Source organism: Haliotis cracherodii, unplaced genomic scaffold (genome assembly GCF_022045235.1).
Source record: "Haliotis cracherodii isolate W230 unplaced genomic scaffold, xgHalCrac1.p SCAF_7, whole genome shotgun sequence".
NCBI lineage: Eukaryota > Metazoa > Mollusca > Gastropoda > Lepetellida > Haliotidae > Haliotis > Haliotis cracherodii.
In genome coordinates this window covers 56,097,362-56,116,030 of record NW_027266330.1, presented here as the reverse complement: position 1 = coordinate 56,116,030, position 18,669 = coordinate 56,097,362, and the positions used below count along the sequence as shown (strand labels likewise).

The 18,669-nt window shown below is 41.2% G+C and overlaps 1 protein-coding gene across 1 annotated transcript in view; it reads right to left on the bottom strand.

Moving 5' to 3' along the window:
• Nucleotides 1-18,669, bottom strand: part of LOC139447306 (cohesin subunit SA-2-like) — a 59,914-nt gene extending 41,245 nt beyond the window's left edge. Inside the window, exons 1-15 of the mRNA XM_071228608.1 lie at nt 18,602-18,669; nt 13,082-13,258; nt 12,827-12,917; nt 11,867-11,980; nt 10,326-10,499; nt 8,024-8,228; nt 7,044-7,195; nt 6,230-6,303; nt 4,780-4,903; nt 4,200-4,298; nt 3,616-3,695; nt 3,188-3,410; nt 2,570-2,684; nt 1,474-1,577; nt 473-562 (exon numbers count right to left, since the gene is read on the bottom strand). Of these exons, the coding sequence (XP_071084709.1) occupies nt 473-562; nt 1,474-1,577; nt 2,570-2,684; nt 3,188-3,410; nt 3,616-3,695; nt 4,200-4,298; nt 4,780-4,903; nt 6,230-6,303; nt 7,044-7,195; nt 8,024-8,228; nt 10,326-10,499; nt 11,867-11,980; nt 12,827-12,917; nt 13,082-13,221 (1,785 nt within the window). The 5' untranslated portion in view covers nt 13,222-13,258; nt 18,602-18,669. The remainder of the gene's footprint in view (nt 1-472; nt 563-1,473; nt 1,578-2,569; nt 2,685-3,187; nt 3,411-3,615; nt 3,696-4,199; nt 4,299-4,779; nt 4,904-6,229; nt 6,304-7,043; nt 7,196-8,023; nt 8,229-10,325; nt 10,500-11,866; nt 11,981-12,826; nt 12,918-13,081; nt 13,259-18,601) is intronic.

Genomic DNA, 18,669 nt, shown 5'->3' with positions numbered 1-18,669 from the left:
ACGAGTGAACGCTGTAACCACTAGGCTACCCAACCGCCCCGAGTCACTTCCAAAATGATGTTATGGTTGCGAATGGATTCAGGGTATTTGTAACAGCAGAATGGAGGAATAACAAGGGTAGACACCATTGGTCATATCAAAATAGTCTGCAGCTATCTATTTCAGACTAGTTGTAATGTAATTTAACAACATACAGAAATAAACACCCCGTCTAGACTGTTACTCGGACAATAATTGAGACTGGCGGTATGCTGATTTGATTTGATTCTGCCTCAGTTAATAACACAAGAAAGTAAATATTGTGAGACAAATGCCCCTATGTCATGTCGAACTATCAACTGAATTGCAGAATGTTCAATATCTTCCTCATATTAATTAATAGTTTTACAGTTCTAAAAAAAAAGTAAGTATCCAATAAATTGCAACTTTCCCAGCAGGATCAGACGAGATTATTTCACAGGAAGCTCCCTACCTTCAGCAGCAGTTGCGGCAGAGTGACGATGAAGTGCTCCGTCAGCTTCGTCTTGTCTTCCATCACCTGCTTGGTTTCCTTGGCTGTCAGCTGCCAAACAAAAAACAGGCCAGTCACATTTCTTTGTTGTTTTACTCCACATTGAGCAGCGGTATTCCCCCGATTGCCACGCCCATTTCACCTGACCCCCAATTTTACTAGTCATGAATTTTACAAAGCAACTTCTGGGGGTCAGCCAATTTTAAATTCCAATTTGGGAATTTTAAGTGATATTTGCTGCAGACTTGGGCCAAATATCGGCCTCTGAGCAGGTCTATCCCCTGGTATCATAGGTGGTTTTTAAGGTGTCATCATTGTTCAAAAGAATCCAACAATATTTTTAAAAGATAATATCCCGACAATAATCGAGAAACTTAATAGCATTATTTCAACCCAAACTGCACCAGATCAAAGATTTCGCGTGTTGGGCAGAACTTGCATAGACTTCATTATTAAGAGCAATTAGGGCTGGGACGGGTAACTCGGGTACTCGGGTAGGGTGGTTCCTGAGTAGGACACGGACACCCACAGGACCACCCAGACCCGGACCCAGACCCAGACCCAGACCCGTTAGTCACCCGATATATTGTTTATTGGCAAAAAAATTCTAGAACTTCCAAGGTTACACTATAAGTGACTAATGTTCGTATTTCTTTCTGACTATGCACACATTCCTTCTGACTTTATATGTTTGAATAGAGATAAAACTTCAATCAACTTCAGCGTATGCATGACGAGATTGTTAATATGAGTATCTAAATACATTTTGCCAGGGCTACGGTCAAACAATTCCCAATCGGACATTTGTACCTATCTCTTGAAACCAACAGCAGGTACCCAGGTAGGGTCGGGTAATATAGGGGTTACCAGGGCAGTACATTAGGCCTCGTTCCAGCCCTACATGCAATATTCCATATTCCGTATTTCACAGTGTCCCAACCGTTGCGACTGTTATCACATACCTTCCTGTTGGGGCCTCTGCCCACCGGGGACTCTCCTGTGGCTGCCTGCTTCACACAACACACCATGATCTCAATGAGGCTTGTCTCCTGTCTGTCATCCAGCGCTGGAACCAGGAGCAGCAGTAGGATGTATATGTATACATATATAATGGCTTCACTCCAGGGTCGGAATACTGGTATACTACTGATATCATACAGGATTGTTAAGTGTATTCATCTGCTGGTGAATGAGTTAGGATGATTGAGTGAGTTGAGTGAGTTCAGTGGGTTGAGTTAGTTGAGTAAGTTTGAGAGTGAGTGGGCGAGTGAGTGAGGTTGAGTGAGTAAGGTTGAGTAATTAAGTGAGGTTTAAGTAATTATTAAGTGAGTTTGAGCGAGTGAGGTTGAGTAATTAAGTGAGGTTGAGTGAGTGAGGTTGAGTAATTAAGTGAGGTTGAGTAAGTTGAATGAGTGACTTTGAATGAGTGAGGTTGAGTGAGTGGGGTTGAGTAAATTGAGTGAGGTTGAGTAAGTGAGGTCGAGTAAGTTGCGGGAGGTTGAGTGAGTGAGGTTGAGCAATTAAGTGAGGTTGAGTAAGTGAGGTTGAGTAAATTGAGTGAGGTTGAGTGAGAGAGGTTGAGTGAGTGAGGTTGTGTAAATTGAGTGAGGTTTAGTGAGTGAGGTTGAGTAAGTTGCGGGAGGTTTAGTGAGTGAGGTTGAGCAATTGAGGTTGAGTGAGTGAGGTTGAGTAAATTGAGTGAGGTTGAGTAAGTGAGGTTGAGTCAGTTGCGGGAGGTTGAGTGAGTGAGGTTGAGCAATTGAGTGAGGTTGAGTGAGTGAGGTTGAGTAAATTGAGTGAGGTTGAGTGAGTGAGATTGAGGAAGTTGTGGGAGGTTGAGTGAGTGAGGTTGAGTAAGTTGAGTGAGATTGAATGAGTCAATGAGGTTGAGTGAGTGAGTGAGTGGATGAATGAGGTTGGGTGACTGGGTAAGTGACTTTAAGTGAGTGAAGTTGAGTGAGGTTGAGTAATTGAGTGAGGTTGAGTGAGGCTGAGTGAGTGAGGTTGAATGGGTGACTGAGTGAGGTTGCAAACCAACAAGCAAACAAACAAACCAACCTTCCTCTCCTCTGCCAGGCTCCTCCAGCAGCAGATCTGTCATACACTCCCAGTCCTTCATCATGTCGTTGATCTCCCACAGACTGTCCACCAGGTAGGCCGCATGCTCGTGGAGCTGTAACAAGACATTGTGGGTTCATTTCCATTTTCAAACACTTTTTCCAATCCAAATCATGTTTGTTTTGTTTGTTTGTTTGTTTGTTGTTTAATGCTGCACTCAGCAATATTCTAGCTATATGTCTGTAAATAATCAAGTCTGGACAGACAATCCAGTGATTGACATCATGAGCATCAATCCACACAATTGGGACATGATGACATGCCGTAAAAGGCAACTATGCATGTCGTAAGAGGTGGCTAACAGGATCTGGTGGTCAGGCTCGCTGACTTGGTTGATACATGTCACTGTATCCCAATTGCGTGGATCGATGCTCATGAAGTCAGTCACTTGTCTTTTCCAGACTCGCTTATTTACAGACCACTGCCATATAGCTGGAATATTGCTGAGTGCAGCGTTTAACAACAAACCAAACCAAACCAAATCTCTAACAAAAATACCAGCCTCCCACCAAGACTATTAAAGGGTGGGTCCCTTTGGTGATGACAAACCCTTCTCACCTCACTCTCAATGAAGAAGAGCACCAAGTCTCTGATGAGCGGGGTGTTGGGACTCCGCTTCTTCCCCTTCGCTGACTTCAGATTCTTCGTTGCTTCGTCGTCACGCTTGAAGAGCTTGGTGTTGAGGAAGTCGCCGGCTGCCTGCGCCACCTGGCGGTGAGATGAGTAAACCAACTCGTACACATTCTCGCTGTCCTTGTCCGACAAAACATTATCACTGTACCTGAAAAACACAATCATAATGGTAAAAAAATAACAAAAATAATCTTGTCATATATAAACATTTCAAGCTGTCAGCATAAACCATGAAATTTATCTCTTATCTGTTTTTTTTCACCAAAATTATATTCTAATAAGAGCCCCCTATTTCTAATTTTGAGAACGCCCTGGGTGCTTATTACGTGGAATATGGTACTATCAATTCTTACCTGAGGATGCTGACCACGAGTTTGACAGCCTGCACGGCAACATCGTACTCCTTGTCCAGTGTCATCTCAACAATGCGGTCCTGGAGGAATGTCACATAAGATTTGTCTCAGAAAATAAGGCTAGACATGTTTCTTTTATCTTGTCCCACATTTTCTGAAAGTTATCAACTTAAAGTGCATACATGGTGTAATCCTGAACTCTTGACATCATAGAGGCAAGAAGAGAGTGACTGAGAATGGTTTTACGCTGCTTTCAGCAATATTCCAGCAATATCACGGCGGGGGACACCAGAAATGGGCTTCACACATTGTACCCATGTCGGGAATCGAACCCGGGTCTTCAGCGTGACGAGCGAAAGGCTGTTACCACTAGGCTACCCGACCGCCCCTTAGGGGCAAGAAACAGATAAGGGGTTAAAACATTATCGTTGACACGCAATCTACGAGGTCACCGAGCATGATCACCGTATCCATTAAGGACAAGAATCTACACCCTGAGTCTTTATGGGTTGTCTGACTGTTAGATTGAAACCCATACCAGTTGTTTAGTTGTCCAATTTGCCTGATGTATGTTCTCAGCCTACCTTGAATCTGTTGGTGAAAAGTTCCAGTTTTCCAGAGAGATCATAGGAGTCATAGAGTGGAGACAAGGTCTTCAGGCACCACGATCGCACATCACCAACCTGGAATAGTCAAACTCATAAAAGTACAAAAACAACAATGTTTAACGCCGCACTCAGCAATATTCCAGCTCTTTGACAGCGGTATGTAAATAATCGAGTCTGGACAAGACAATCCTGGGTTATAAATCATGAGCATCGTTTCGGGCAGTTGGGATCGATGACATGCTTCAACAAAGTCAGCGATTCTGACCACCCGATCCCGTTAGTCGTCTCTTAAGACAAGCATAGTTGGCTTTTACAGGTTGTTGAAGACCTATTCTACCCCGGATCTTCACAGGTCTTTTACATGGGAAATGTCACCATCTACATAAGGACATGTAAGGAATGGTGTACAATCAAACAACACATCTTCTTTACGGTGGAGTCAATGGAACTTGCAACCTTCATGTCTGTAGCCAAGGGACTGAATCACAAGGCTACAGAGGTGCTGATAAACCAAAATACTTTTAAAAATCATTACAGCAATGGGCAGATAACCAACCTTGTCATACAGCAGCCAGCCAACGTATTTGAGATAACTGTCGTCGAGGAACATGAAGGGGTATTTCTTCATCCACACGCCGATCTCCATCATGCAGATGGATCTGATCTCTGGCTGGGTGTCTCTGTAACATCAAGAGTGAGTGAGTGAGTGAGTGAGTGAGTGAGAGAGAATGGGAGGGTGTGAGTGAGTGAGTGAGTGAGTGAGTGAGTGAGCAAGCAAAGCCTAAAGTGACTAAGTCTTGCACTTTACACTAAACCCAGTCTCAATATAGGCCCCTGAGAAGGTCTAGATTAATCCAAGGTTGCAGGTGGTAGATGTTAAGTCTATGGTGAAACCCACAGCTGCCAGACCAAGATACATAATCAGTACTCATTAAATTTACTTTTGACTTTGTGTAGCACACTTCCCAATTTATAACTGTTCAAATGCACTTAGACCACGATAGATCTAATCAAGGGCCTCACGGGACAGGTCTTGACGGTCTTGTCAAACTTTGTCAAATTTTCTGTTGAAATGACCTGTCACCAAATGGTAAGTGGCTAGTTGGGTACAACCAGTTCCTGTTTAATGCCGCACACAGCAATATTCCAGCTATATGATGGCGGTCTGTAAATAATCAAGCCTGGACCAGACAATCCAGTGACTGATATCATGAGCATTGATCCACGCAACTGGGATACGATGACATGCATCAACCAAGTTAGCGAGCCTGACCACCCGATCCCATTAGTCGCCTCTTATGACAAGCATGGTTGCCTTCACGGCAAGCATGGGTTGCTGAAGACCTATTCTACCCCGGATCATCAAGGGTACACCAGTTCCTGTAGGTACTGGAGCTAAACCGTTGCCTGGGATTCAAATCCCAAAATGTCGACATTGAACAGCATGTCAGAAGAAACAAAGGTCGCTGATACAAGAGTATCAATACAAATTCATACAAACTCTTGTCTACACATAATATTTTTGACAATTTCTGTGATTACAATGCAGCAGACCTACAGATAAGCAGTGTATTTGCATAAAATACCCCAAATTATTCAAAACCCATTTACTTTCAATTAACTTGCATACAGAAACGCATGCATTAAATAAAAAACTCAAATGTATAAAAACAGCATGCGTAAATACCCAATGAAGCTTATTCAGCATGCATTCAACAGAGCTAATTTCCGTGACATAATTACGTGCTAATTTACTTTCCGAGTCAAGCCTACATTAAGAACCGTCATATACATCTAAAACATTATCTCATTTTTTTTTTAAAATCTCAAAATGCTTACTCATTTGTGGGGGGGGGGAAGAAAAGTTTACTGGATGAGTGAAAAAATATTGGTTACCCAATGAAAAATGTATAACCCAATTAAAATAGAAACCTTCGAGTAAAATCTCAATTGCTCAAAACGTTATCAGGAGCTCTGAACGCAGCAATGAGGAAGTCAACACTTACCTGTATCGGTGAACAAACACTCCCTTGAAGATGTACGTCAACATGTTCCTGATCTCAGCCTGGTTCTCCTCCAGCTGAAAAGTTACACATGGAAAGGGATGGTGAGTGAGTGAGTGAGTGAGTATGGTTTTATACCCTTTTAGCAATATTCAAGGAATATCACGGCGGGCAGCACCAGAAATGGGCTTCACACATAGTACCCATGTGGAGAATCAAACCCAGGTCTTTGGCGTTTGGAGCGAACGTATTAACCGACCCCACTGCACCAGTAACAGAGATTTGGGACAATATTCAAGTCAAATAATTTTTATCACAAGTAATTGTGATAACTTGTACAGGTAAAAAATATATGTCATCCTGTGTAATTATGATTCCACAAATATTACTAAGGCTAAAAAATAATAATAGTCTTGGTTCTCAGGCACTGCCAACATCATCATGAAGTTCATTGCACGTTTTGTTTTTGTTTCCATTTTCAATTTTATTTGTGCATTGTGTTTAAGTATTAGGATTTTTATATTTTTTTGGAAAATGGAAATAAAAACAAAATGTGCGGCAGACTTTATGATGATCTGGGTGGTGCCTGAGAACCAAGACTTATTTGTTTTAACCTAAGATAATAAGTTTATCTAGTCTCTAGCTGTTTTCTTGCGACTATCTAGCACTTATGTTCCTAACACGGATCATAAAATATTTTTCCCATGACTTTCACAGTGAAAAAAGCATCTCATAATATTAAGATGAAGTATTGCTGAAGTACAATCTTGTAATTGTTATTTAACAAACAGTTGGGAGATAACAGCTTATTTCATACCTCTTGTCTCTTAGTCATGAGTAGATCTAGCCTGTCAGTGGCTCTCTTAGACTGTTGCTTGGCCCGCTCAGACTCGTACTGTCTCTGTGTGTTGTCCAGGTTGATGCTGAGATTGAGTGCGACATCCACCAGCGCCGTCATCAGCTTCATGGCTGTAACCATGGTGACGCAATTAGGAAATGACACACACTGAATCTTCATCCTCAACATCATTATCATTCTAATACTAAGATAAATATAATTTTTGGAAGTATTTGTAATTGTCAATATTTTGCTCCTTCTAAAAATAAAAACGACTGTTTTGCAAGATAAAAAACAAACTCCAACATTTTTTTGTGGTAATTAACAATGATTAGTTTATTACCAAACTAATGAGATTTTTGCATGTTTGGGTCACAATAAATGAATTACTAGATATGCGACATAATTTGAAAATAGTGCCAAATCATTGCACCTCACATTTTCAACAATATAAAATTTCAACAGAGATAGACATTCAACAAAACCTGCTATTTTTTATCAGAACAACCTCATCATTGTGAAGACACAATGCCATTTAGAAAACCTCATCGATCTTGCAAAGCTTCATCAGGATTTACTGTCATTGCTGCAGACCCTGAGTGAGTGAGCAAGTGAGTTTGGTTTAGCGCTGCTTTTACCATTTTCCAGTTATATCACGGCGTGTCAGCTTAATGTGAGAGGAAAGCCCGAAGTGATGCAGGTCTTAGTCGTTACCACTTTGGTGAAACCCACGAGCACAGGTCTGGCGCTGACAAACCTGGAAACATAATCGGGGCCACCCGGGATTCGAACCCACAATCACAGGTTTCTGGCATAGCCAAGGGACGCAACTCTGCACAGCGAATTGCGGCGCCTTAGACGACTGGGCCACCACAAGTAAGTAGGCTAAATATCAGCCTCTGTGAGGTCTAGATTAATATAAGAAAAGCCCCAATACCTGGCGTGTAACGCTACATTACCTGCTAGTGTGCTGGTGTGTCGGAAGGCTCGGACCTGGGAGTCGGTGAGTCCGGTGAGCAGGGAGATGACGTTGTCCATCATGTACTGGTCGTAGATGATGCTGTACTGACACTGACGCACCAACACCTGCACAAACTCGTTAAAGTTCTGCTTGAACTTCTTCCACTGTGGCCCACTCATGATCAGAGGGTAATCGCCGCTGTCCTGGAAGTGAGTGAGTTTAGGCTTAACATCAGCTCCAGGTGAGGGGAAATGGGGAATAGCTTCACATCCAAGATTATTGCACTTCTATAGCGATGTGGTGAGGTGAGGTGAAATGGGGTTTAACGTCGCGTCCAAGATTATTGCACTTATATAGCGACGTGCATGTACGTGTGTGTGTGTGGCTGCTTGTACTAGTCCGGACTGATGCCGATTTATAGTGCTAGCTCACTGAGATACCAGGCCGCAGTTTAACATGAATACCCCACTCAGACACAGTATACTGACTCCGAGCCGACCAGTCCTTGTTTTAGCCCCTTAATGCCAAGCGCCAAACAGGGTAAGAACAAGTACCCTCTATTAACGTCTTTTGGTATGATGCGGCCGGGGATGAAACCCCTGCCACTTCCAGGCTACTCTAAAAATCTCTAAAGTCCCATCCAATTATTGCCAGTCCCAACTTCAATGAAATAAAAAAAAGTATGAAAAATACCTGCTTTTATTTTTTCAACATCATATTCAACTTTTCACTTTGATTCAAGACTATGTCTCCAAATAAAGTTCTTTGCAGTAAAAATAGATGGGAATCCATTAATATAAAAGACAAGCTGACTTCGTTCAAAGAATTGTTTGATTATCACCAATATTTAGTTCAACAACAAAGATATATAAGGTACTTTATTTGCCTGTCAACAGGGACTGACAGTCACATGATTTAGCGATCCATGCCTAATATTACCGGACTGATTGGTCAATAGAAAGGACCTAGAAGGGACATAACTCATAATAGCCACTGATGGACTTTTACAAGCCAGTTAACTCCCTTGCCCCAGGAAGATGCGGTATGCAATTTGACCCGTGAAGATTCCGGGGTAGAATAGGTCTTCAGCAACCCATACTTGCCGTAAAAGGCGACTATGCTTGTCGTAAAAGGCGACTAACGGGATCGGGTGGTCAGGTTTGCTGACTTGGTTGATACGTGTCATCGATCTTAAATGCGTGGATCGATGCTCATGATGTCAATCACTGGATTGTCTGGTCCAGACTTGATTATTTACTAATCTTAGACTGTTGCTTGGCCCGCTCAGACTCGTACAGGGACTGACAGTCACATGATTTAGCGATCCAAGCCTAATATTACCGGACTGATTGGTCGATAGGAAGGACATAGAAGGAACATAACACTGATGGACTTTTACAAGTCAGTTAACTCCCTTGCCCCAGGAAGATGCTGTTAAGTAGTGGAAACTTCCTGAACAATGTTCCCTGAGAACAGAAAAACAGCTCACCTGAACGCACCCCTGAGCGCCGTAAGCATGTGACAAATCCGGTGGACTTGTCACTCTCTCATTCTCTTACCTACTGTTGAAACACGCATGAGGTTGAAGTTGGGCACGGCTGGGTGTGCACTTCAGCATATGAGTCAGGATAGGTATAAATGCTATTTTTACTTTTTTTAAATACACATTTGACCTTATCCTGGCTCATGCTTATTGCTTATATCCCACAGTAGTTGGTAGTTCCACCAATAGGTGTGTGAGTCTGTTCATTTATCATCCCAAACTGGCTATATTATACATATATATACTCCACTTATCCAGGTACTAGTATCTGCTCAAATGCGACAATGACCAGTGACCACAATACTGTCAAATTAAATAGTATAAGAGTGTTGTCTTTTGAAGAAATCTATGCATATAATATGTTCTTATGGGTATTTTTATGTAAGTGCACATGACTGCATGTTCATAAATATTCGATTCTAGTGGCCACGAATAACGAATTCAATTCATGAATGGATACAGTTCGATTCACCAAATGCGCGAGTGAATCGTAACAGCCCTAGTAGGCGTGAAAATGAAAGAGTGGCATGTCTACCGGATTGGCCACGTGCTTCTGGTGCACATGTGCGCCTAAGGGGTGCATTTGGGTGAGCTGTTTTTTGTTTTCCGAGTACAATGTTCATGAAGTTTCAACTACCTTTCAGAAATGAGATGAGATTAGACCAGCAATAATTACGAGTCAGGATAAGGTAAAATTAAAACCATTATGCTGCATTGTCAGCCTGTATGACACAGTCCCAACAAACAAGGCACGTACTTCATCGAACTCTTCTGTCATTTTCCTGATGATCTCTGCATGTTCCATGTTTGCGTACATATACGGAGTTATCTTCCCCTTACATCCGGAGCACTGGATGAAGAACTGGATAAGCTCAAGAAGAGCTGCATCTCTGTCTGCCTTGTAGGACTCGATCCAGTCGTCCACCACGGCCTACAACAGAATGAAACATGTCAATGGAGACAGCTAGCAGTGCCAGTAAACATGGTGACATGGACTTATAATGGATCCATATAATCCATGCTATCGGACCTGGGAAGATCCAGGTTAGAATAAATGTTCAGCAACCCATGCTGGTCAAAAAAAGGCCCTAATGCTTGTCGTAAGAGGAGACTAACGGGATCGGGTGGTTAGGCTCGCTGAATTGGTTGATGCATGTCATCCAAATATATGGAGACGATGCTGATGATATCAATCACTGGATTGTCTGGTCCAGACTTGATTATTCACCGACCGCTGTCATATAGCTGGAATATTGCTGAGTGTGGCGTTAGACAACAAACAAAGAAACTATGTGATGTAACTTGACAATTTACATCAAACATGCACATAGTTAATTACATGCTTCACAAGAAAATACATTCTGAAGCAATATCAGTTAGCAGTGTGTTGGGTTTTACGCCGCTTGTAGCAACATTCCCGCATTATCATGGCAGGGGACACCTTAAATGGGCTTCACACACAATCTCATTAAAATCAGATCTTAGTTTTCGCTACCGCTAAACAAAGATCTGAGGACATCCCATTACAGGTCGCGTCAGAACGACCTTTCGGGAATTTTGGCCGACCAATGAAATGATTGACAAGAAATCAACATCAGCCAATCAGAAGGCAGCTTTCTCAAGCTTTACGACAAACACTAGTTTCAAACTGGAGACTATGATTCAAAACATATTATGACGTATTATCGATTTAAAATTTTAAAACTGATAAGAACATTCTGGTATGGCTTATAGATCATGATAGATGGCCTAGATTGTATGGATATAACGATAAAACCTTAACTGTCGCTCGGAATACTCCGTGTTAAATATTTCATGGCTGCATGATTAGAAAACACATTCCGACTGTCACTTTCATGATCTGGTAAGCGACGCTCTGATTGGTTGGATGAAAGGTCGTTCTGATGTGACCCGTAATGGGAGATCCTCAGATCTTTGTTTAGCGATAGCGAGAACTACGATCTGATTTTTATGAGATTGGCTTCACACATCACATCCGTGTAGGGAATCAAACCACGGCCTTCAGTGTGACGAGCTAACGCATAACCTGTCCCACCACCCATCATCATCATCACTGATTGTTATTCATTGCAATATGTACGAATGAGTGAGAGTGAGTGGGTATGGTTTAACGCCACTTTTAGCAATATTCCAGCAATATCACGGCGGGGGACACCACAAATGGGCTTCACACATTGTACCCATGTCAGGAATCGAACCCGGGTATTCGGCATGACGAGCGAACGCTTTAACCACTAGGCTACCCAACCGCCCCGCAATATGTACGATGTCACATACCTGTAGGGATGCCTTGCCTGCCCGGACCACATCAAACAGACTCCCTTCCAGTAAATCGTCATCAACTTTGCCGCGCCGAGGACCTGCACCATCTCCCTTCTTCTTCTTTCCAGACTGTGGACGTTCAGAAACAAACAACTCCAATCTATTAACTTGCTCACAGTTAAAGCAGTGTTACCATCCTAGCACTGCAGTTGTGTATATATTTTCCAAACGTGCCACATGGCATGCACATGTTTAGTTGATCCCTTTGGAATTAAAGTGTGCCAAGAATTAGAATCATCATTGAACTCGGAGAATGTTATTTCACCAAGTCTAGACAATAAGCAGTTGTAATTTTGAAATCCTTCCCTTTTCTGTTTTATTGAGATTGGAAACTGGACTTTTAAAGTCAGTTTACTCCCTTGTCTAAATACAGTTATTATTCTCAGTTTAAATCTCACTAAATCTGGAAACCTAAAATAACCTGTGGCATTCTCCCTTTAAACAAATAACAATGTGTGTCTCCCAAATCACCTAATCATTCCACCAACAACTGAAACCTTTACAAGACTCAAGTCAACTGACACCATCAATAATATTAAATGTTGGAGTAAGTTCCTTTGCTAAGTACTGATGATTATTAAGCGTTAGAAATTGGCACTACTCCTGTAGTGCTTGCCAAACTGCTCTCTAGTTAAGGTGTCATAAGGACAAGTAGAAATGTGCTATATGGTTGTAGGGTTTTGCTTTATGTTAGCATTATAAGGAATAAAAATGTTAATTTCTACTGTTGGTATTAAAGAAATTATGTCTGTCTAGTTCGGTTTATTTCTGGTTTCATATAATAAACACTTTTTTATCATTAAAAAAGTAAGATTTCTAAGTGTGCTCAACAACAACGAAAACTCATTATAACAGTTCCATTGTGATCTGCACAAAAACACAAGAACTTTCAAAATTAGTCATATAACGACTTACATCATCTTTCTTCTGATTTCTCTTTCTCTTGGGTGGAGGTTTCGCCGGAGGCTCTTCAAAGGGGTCTGTAGTTTCTGGCTCAGCCACACCACTGAAAATACCCGAAGTTCATCAGCAAAACATTACTTCTTTCAGTGTTCCAAAATAAGCCAGAAAGTCAAAACATGCTTGTAACCACTTTTTGTGACACATTCACAGGAAACTTTAGACCTATGCTATTCTTGTCAAATCCCCTTAGTTATAGAATTCACTTACAAAGCAACCTCTGGTGGCGGTTCACTTATAATGTCGCTGGGGACGTCGGGAACCTCGGACAAGTCTGGTTCATCTGTCATCCGTATCTTCTTTCCTCCTCCTGCTCCTCCTACGCGTTTACGTTGACGAGCTGCCGGCATGTTGGACGGCTTTGACGTCTCCTTTTTCTAAAATATCCTGGAACAGCAGGGACAAAAATATACTTGAAGTATGTTTGTTTTGTTTTGTTTGTTTAATGCCGCACTCAGCAATATTCCAGCTATATGACGGCGGTCTGTAAATAGTCGAGTCTGGACCAGACAATCCAGTGATTAATATCATGAGCATCAATCCGCGCATTTGGGATCGATGACATGCATCAACCAAGTCAGGTGAAACTGACCACCCGATCCCGTTAGTCGCCTTTTACGACAAGCATAGTCGCCTTTTACGGCAAGCATGGATCGCTGAAGACCTATTTTACCCTGGATCTTCATGGGTCTACTGAGAGTTAACATGGTATAGATGTGAGTGAGTTAGTTGGATTTAACGCTGTTTTGAACAGTATTTAAGTTATATCACAGCATTTCAGCTTAATGTGGGAGGAAAGCCCTAAGTATATGCAGGTCTGCGTGTTTACCACTTTGGTGAATCCCAGTAGCACAGGTATGGTGCTGACAAACCTGGAGACATACTTGGGGTGAAACCAACTTTGTGCAAAAGAAATTTGGCGTCCAAGGGGACTAGACGACCTGGTCCCCCTTTGAAAGTTAACATGGTTAGGATGTGCCCCATAACAGTTAAAATAATTAACATGTGCCCCTTAACAGTTAACATGGTAAAGACAGCCCATTGAGAGTCAACATAGTAAAGATGGGTCCTTTAACAGCTAGCAGTTAAGATGAGTCCTTTGACAGTTAACATGGTAAACATGTGCACTTTGAGAGCTAATAGGGTCAATGTTTAGGTTTGAGAGTTTAACATTATTAAATGTAAACAACACTCAACATTCAATAGACTAGCCAGCGCCATTCTAAATAGCCAGCGTAATCACCAGAGTGAGTGAGTGAGTGAGTGAGTGAGTGAGTGAGTGAGTGAGTGAGTGAGTGAGTGAGTGAGTGAGTGAGTTGGGTTTAACGCCGCTTTTAACACTATTCCAGTTATATCACGGCGTGTCGGCTTAATGTGGGAGGAAATCCCCAAGTGATGCAGGTCTCAGACGTTTACCACTTGGGTGAAAGCCACGAGCACGGGTATGGTGCTGACAAACCTAGAAACATAATCTGGGGATTCGTACCCACAATCATAGGTTTCTGGCGCAACTCTGCACAGCAAATTGCGGCGCCTAAGATGACTGGGCCACCTGTGCCCCCCTCGTAATCACCAGAAGCCAATTAGTGCCAGTGACCAACAAACTGGGCTTCTGACCAGCGAGGGGCCAACTGGAAAACCTTGTTGACAGCGAGGGAAATCCCCTTGAATCCTCGCATTTGAGTGGATGATGCTTACTATAACTTTTCACCATGCAAATTCATCTGGGTGTGTAAATATGTATGTACAATTATGTAGTTTGGTATGAAGAAAACGTGTACGTATTAATTTTGTTACAATGAATTTCAGTTCATAGACTCAACAACAACCCTTATTTTTCAAGCAAATTTCATATAATACAACAATTACTACTCCCTTCTTGCCATCCATGTTTCATGGTACAACCCTACACCTGTGTATTTGTCATGGTGTTTGTCGTCATTTGATGTTTGGTTGATGACTTGATTACAGGTATACTTTATGGTAGAACTACTCAGATTAAATGACGGAGACTGAAAAATATCTCAATAACGTTCACCACTGCCTATGAGGGTGTCAAGGTTATAAAGCAATCAGTGGTTTCGCATTGTGTCTGGGATAATAAAAGATTAGGTTATATGTCCAGATGTGATATAACCTAATCTTACAGAGGTAGAAATTGGCGTTAACGATGTTGTATATAATCCCAGACACACTGCGAACCATTGATTGCTTTATAATGTCCAGATGTGGTGAGATCCTGGGTAGAATTGGTCTTCAGCAACCCAACGCTTGCCGTAAAAGGTGACTATGCTTGTCGTAAGTGGCGACAAATGGGATCGGGTGGTCAGGCTCGCTGACTTGGTTGATGCATGTCATCGGTCCCAATTGCATGGATCAAAGCTCATGATGTCAATCACTGGATTGTCTGGTCCAGACTTGATTATTTACAGACTGCCGTCATATAGCTGAAATATTGCTGAGTGCAGCATTAAACAACAAACAAACAAAAAGATGTGGTGAATGTACTACATGTCATGTAATATGCACGTGGCAGCGCAGCAAGAGAGGAATAATCAGCAGGGCTGCAAAAAACTTCAATCAAGGGATTAGCCAATGATAGGTTGATTAATTACTGTTATCTTGCTCAGTGGACTTGTTGAAAGTTAGCGTTTTTATACATTATATGTAAGTTCACTAAAGCAGACAGAATACTCCTATATCCGGGTCTGAACTGCCGATGTAAAAACAACAAACTTTGATTGAAAGATTAGCCGATAATATTTCAGGGGTTTGCGCGACTCACAAATGTGCATACAATATGCACAAATGTGCGTCCAGTACGCACAAATGTAGAGAATGGATGCAGAAAAAATAATACTTCGGGCTGAGGGCTGCACAATAATATTCATTGTACCTACAGCACATCAAGAGCACTTATGGGTGTCTGTTATTTCATCCATCAATCATGACCACTGTCCACAAGATCATTGATACATCCCAGACTCTAAAGTAATTATCTTAACGTACAGTACACTACACCATTTCATCACTTTACAGGACCCTCATATTGCCTGCAAGGACCCTTAAAATTAATTATTGGGGGACCCCATCTTTTGTAAGTCAGGAAAAAACCCTGATATGTTGATTGATTGCTCATTGTTGTCTAACTCTATGGATTTTTATAAGAACCGAGGACATCATAAACAGAGTTGTCATATGTGCTCTCTCAACTTGACACCTATGTAAAACGCCAGTAACAAACTTATGTGGTCAGTTGAGAAACGAACATGGGTCATTATATCCTGAAACACTAGATACTTTAAAATATTAAAATGTGACAAAGACATGCTACATCTGACAAGTTTCTTTGTACAGCTTCAGGTGTATGGGATATTGTTCCTTTATGTGGATATCTGCTGATAAATTCCTCGAACAAGGTACCTGCCTGATATTATACATATAACTTTTGTCAGTTGTAATTACGATGTTTGCATTTAGTTTTCATGCAGTAGCTGTATTAAGAATGCACCAAACTCAAGTCGAATCAGTGAAAAATTATAGTCCATAATAAGCAAATTTTGAACCCACGGAGAAAATTCCTATCCATATTTCAAGACTCTCAAACTTGGAGTGTTGTTTCCCTTTAAAGATGCGCTCTTTGAGAGGTAAGAGTGCCATCAAGAAAGATTTAGTTTAATTGACACAAACCTGTGATAGAAACTAACTGTTTTAGTCCACTAGTCCTTATAATGATAACATATAGCAAAACCCTTAATAATGGCAAATTTCTACTGGTCCTTATGATACCTTAACCATTGGGCAGTTTGGCGAGGACAATAGGACTAGTGCCAATTTCTAACGCTGCAAGCCTTTTATGCACTCTTCAGATTGTACTTTCTAATGGTTTGATATCTGAAGTAAGGAATGTAAAACCGTATTCGTTATATAGCCTGCAACCTCGGGGTATCACGGTACTTGTCATGTACGCTGAACGGAACAAACTGCACTCACTAACCTTTATGATTATTCGTGTTCTCTGTATCAGATGTCATTTATTTTACTGTACAGTTCATATTTTACTGATAAAAGTTCATTATTTACATTAGTAGCTCCGAGTAAAAGCCGGGCCTCGCGCTCTGTTTGACAAGGGAGAGAACTCCATCGTATCGCGGTACAGATAAAAGTTGTGTATGGAGGTCCGAATTGGACAAAAAGAGGACAAAATTCTACCAACCACTTAGCATGATCATGCCAGACATCAGTGATTTGTCCAGACATGTGCAAAAACAGCACAGGTAAAATTCTAAATGTGTTATCAGTAATAGGTATTCAATTCATATTTACCGAAAAGTAAGAGAAAAATATTTTTATAAGTCATCAACAAAATATCAGAAATAATATTCTAAGATTTTTTATAAAAAAATTGGATGACAATAATTTGTCACAAAATGGAAAAGTGTTTAACGTCAACAATAGATATATAAAAAGCACTCCTAGTAAGCCCAAAGTATGTATTTATCTTTTGGCTACATGGTGAAGAACATATTTCTAAGTTTGGCATTATGGCCCTTACGATCTTCCAATAGATTCTTGGCACAGAGCGGGGAAAAATGTGCGGAACTACTTAACTTCTGTTGCCTGATTAGTCGCCATGAATATGCAGATGATCTAGTTCAGGTCGATAGAGAAAGTTTACTTGGGGAACTGTGGGTTATATCGTTGTCCATTGATAGATGGGGGTTAGGCAATATTTTTAAAAATCACAGAAGTATGTATCAACGCATTTATAACTCCTTACTTACAGCAGACGAAACATTCCGTGAAAATTGAAATTGTTTACGAAGTGAAAACTTCCTGGTTACTGATTTGCACTAACAGACAGCTGCTAAGAGGCGTGTATGGCGTGAACTACCAGAAATCACAAATGCTGCTATACGATGAATGCCGCGGTACCATGGGATCCGAGTATACTAATTATTTGCATATGTATGTATACGTGGCTCTCGGCTATTTCTAAGGGTACAAATTTGTTTTGATTTCAACTTATCTGTTCTGCATCTGTGCTGCAATATTTTGTATCATTGCCAAAAGGTCAACAACCAGTGCAGTGAGTATCGAAACTTGTTTGGAATCTGTTTACATTCTCAATATGGGGTTTCTACTACTAATGATATCATTATAAGGAATTCTCGGAAGCAATAGGACTAACTGAAAATTTGGTCAACGTGATTTCAATGTGCCCCAAACTGTGTTGATTCACGATGTACACTACTACTGAAAAGGCTGGCAAATATATGAAGAAATGGTACTTTCTAATATGTCGTTAAACATGATCTTGTACAGTTTGTATTCACTGCGATCGATGTGAAAGGGGAGATAATTTCTGATATAAACGAGATATTCCCTCGGCTAGAGATCTACTGACTGCGGTTTACCATGCAACAAATAGCTTTTTACATCCCATATACATCTTTTTGCAAAATGCATACACGATAATAGGTCTACTCCGCAAATTTAATGGAAGCAGGGGAAACAGGAAATTTGTCGAAGCCATTTCTCCAAAGATGGCGACCATCATTGTTGATATTCCGGTTGGTGCTGTTTTTCGGTGATTAATATTACACCGTTCACTGTGAATCGGCGCATTTCTATTCACATATTTTTGTGTTATTGAATTCTCAACAACTCTTTCCTCTCTAATAGTTGAACAATCAATGCAATAAACAGATATTGGATTAAATAACATACCTTGTCAAAAGTGGCGGGGAATGCCTCGCGTCTGCCCCGAACGTGGTCACGTGACTATGGGATTCCCC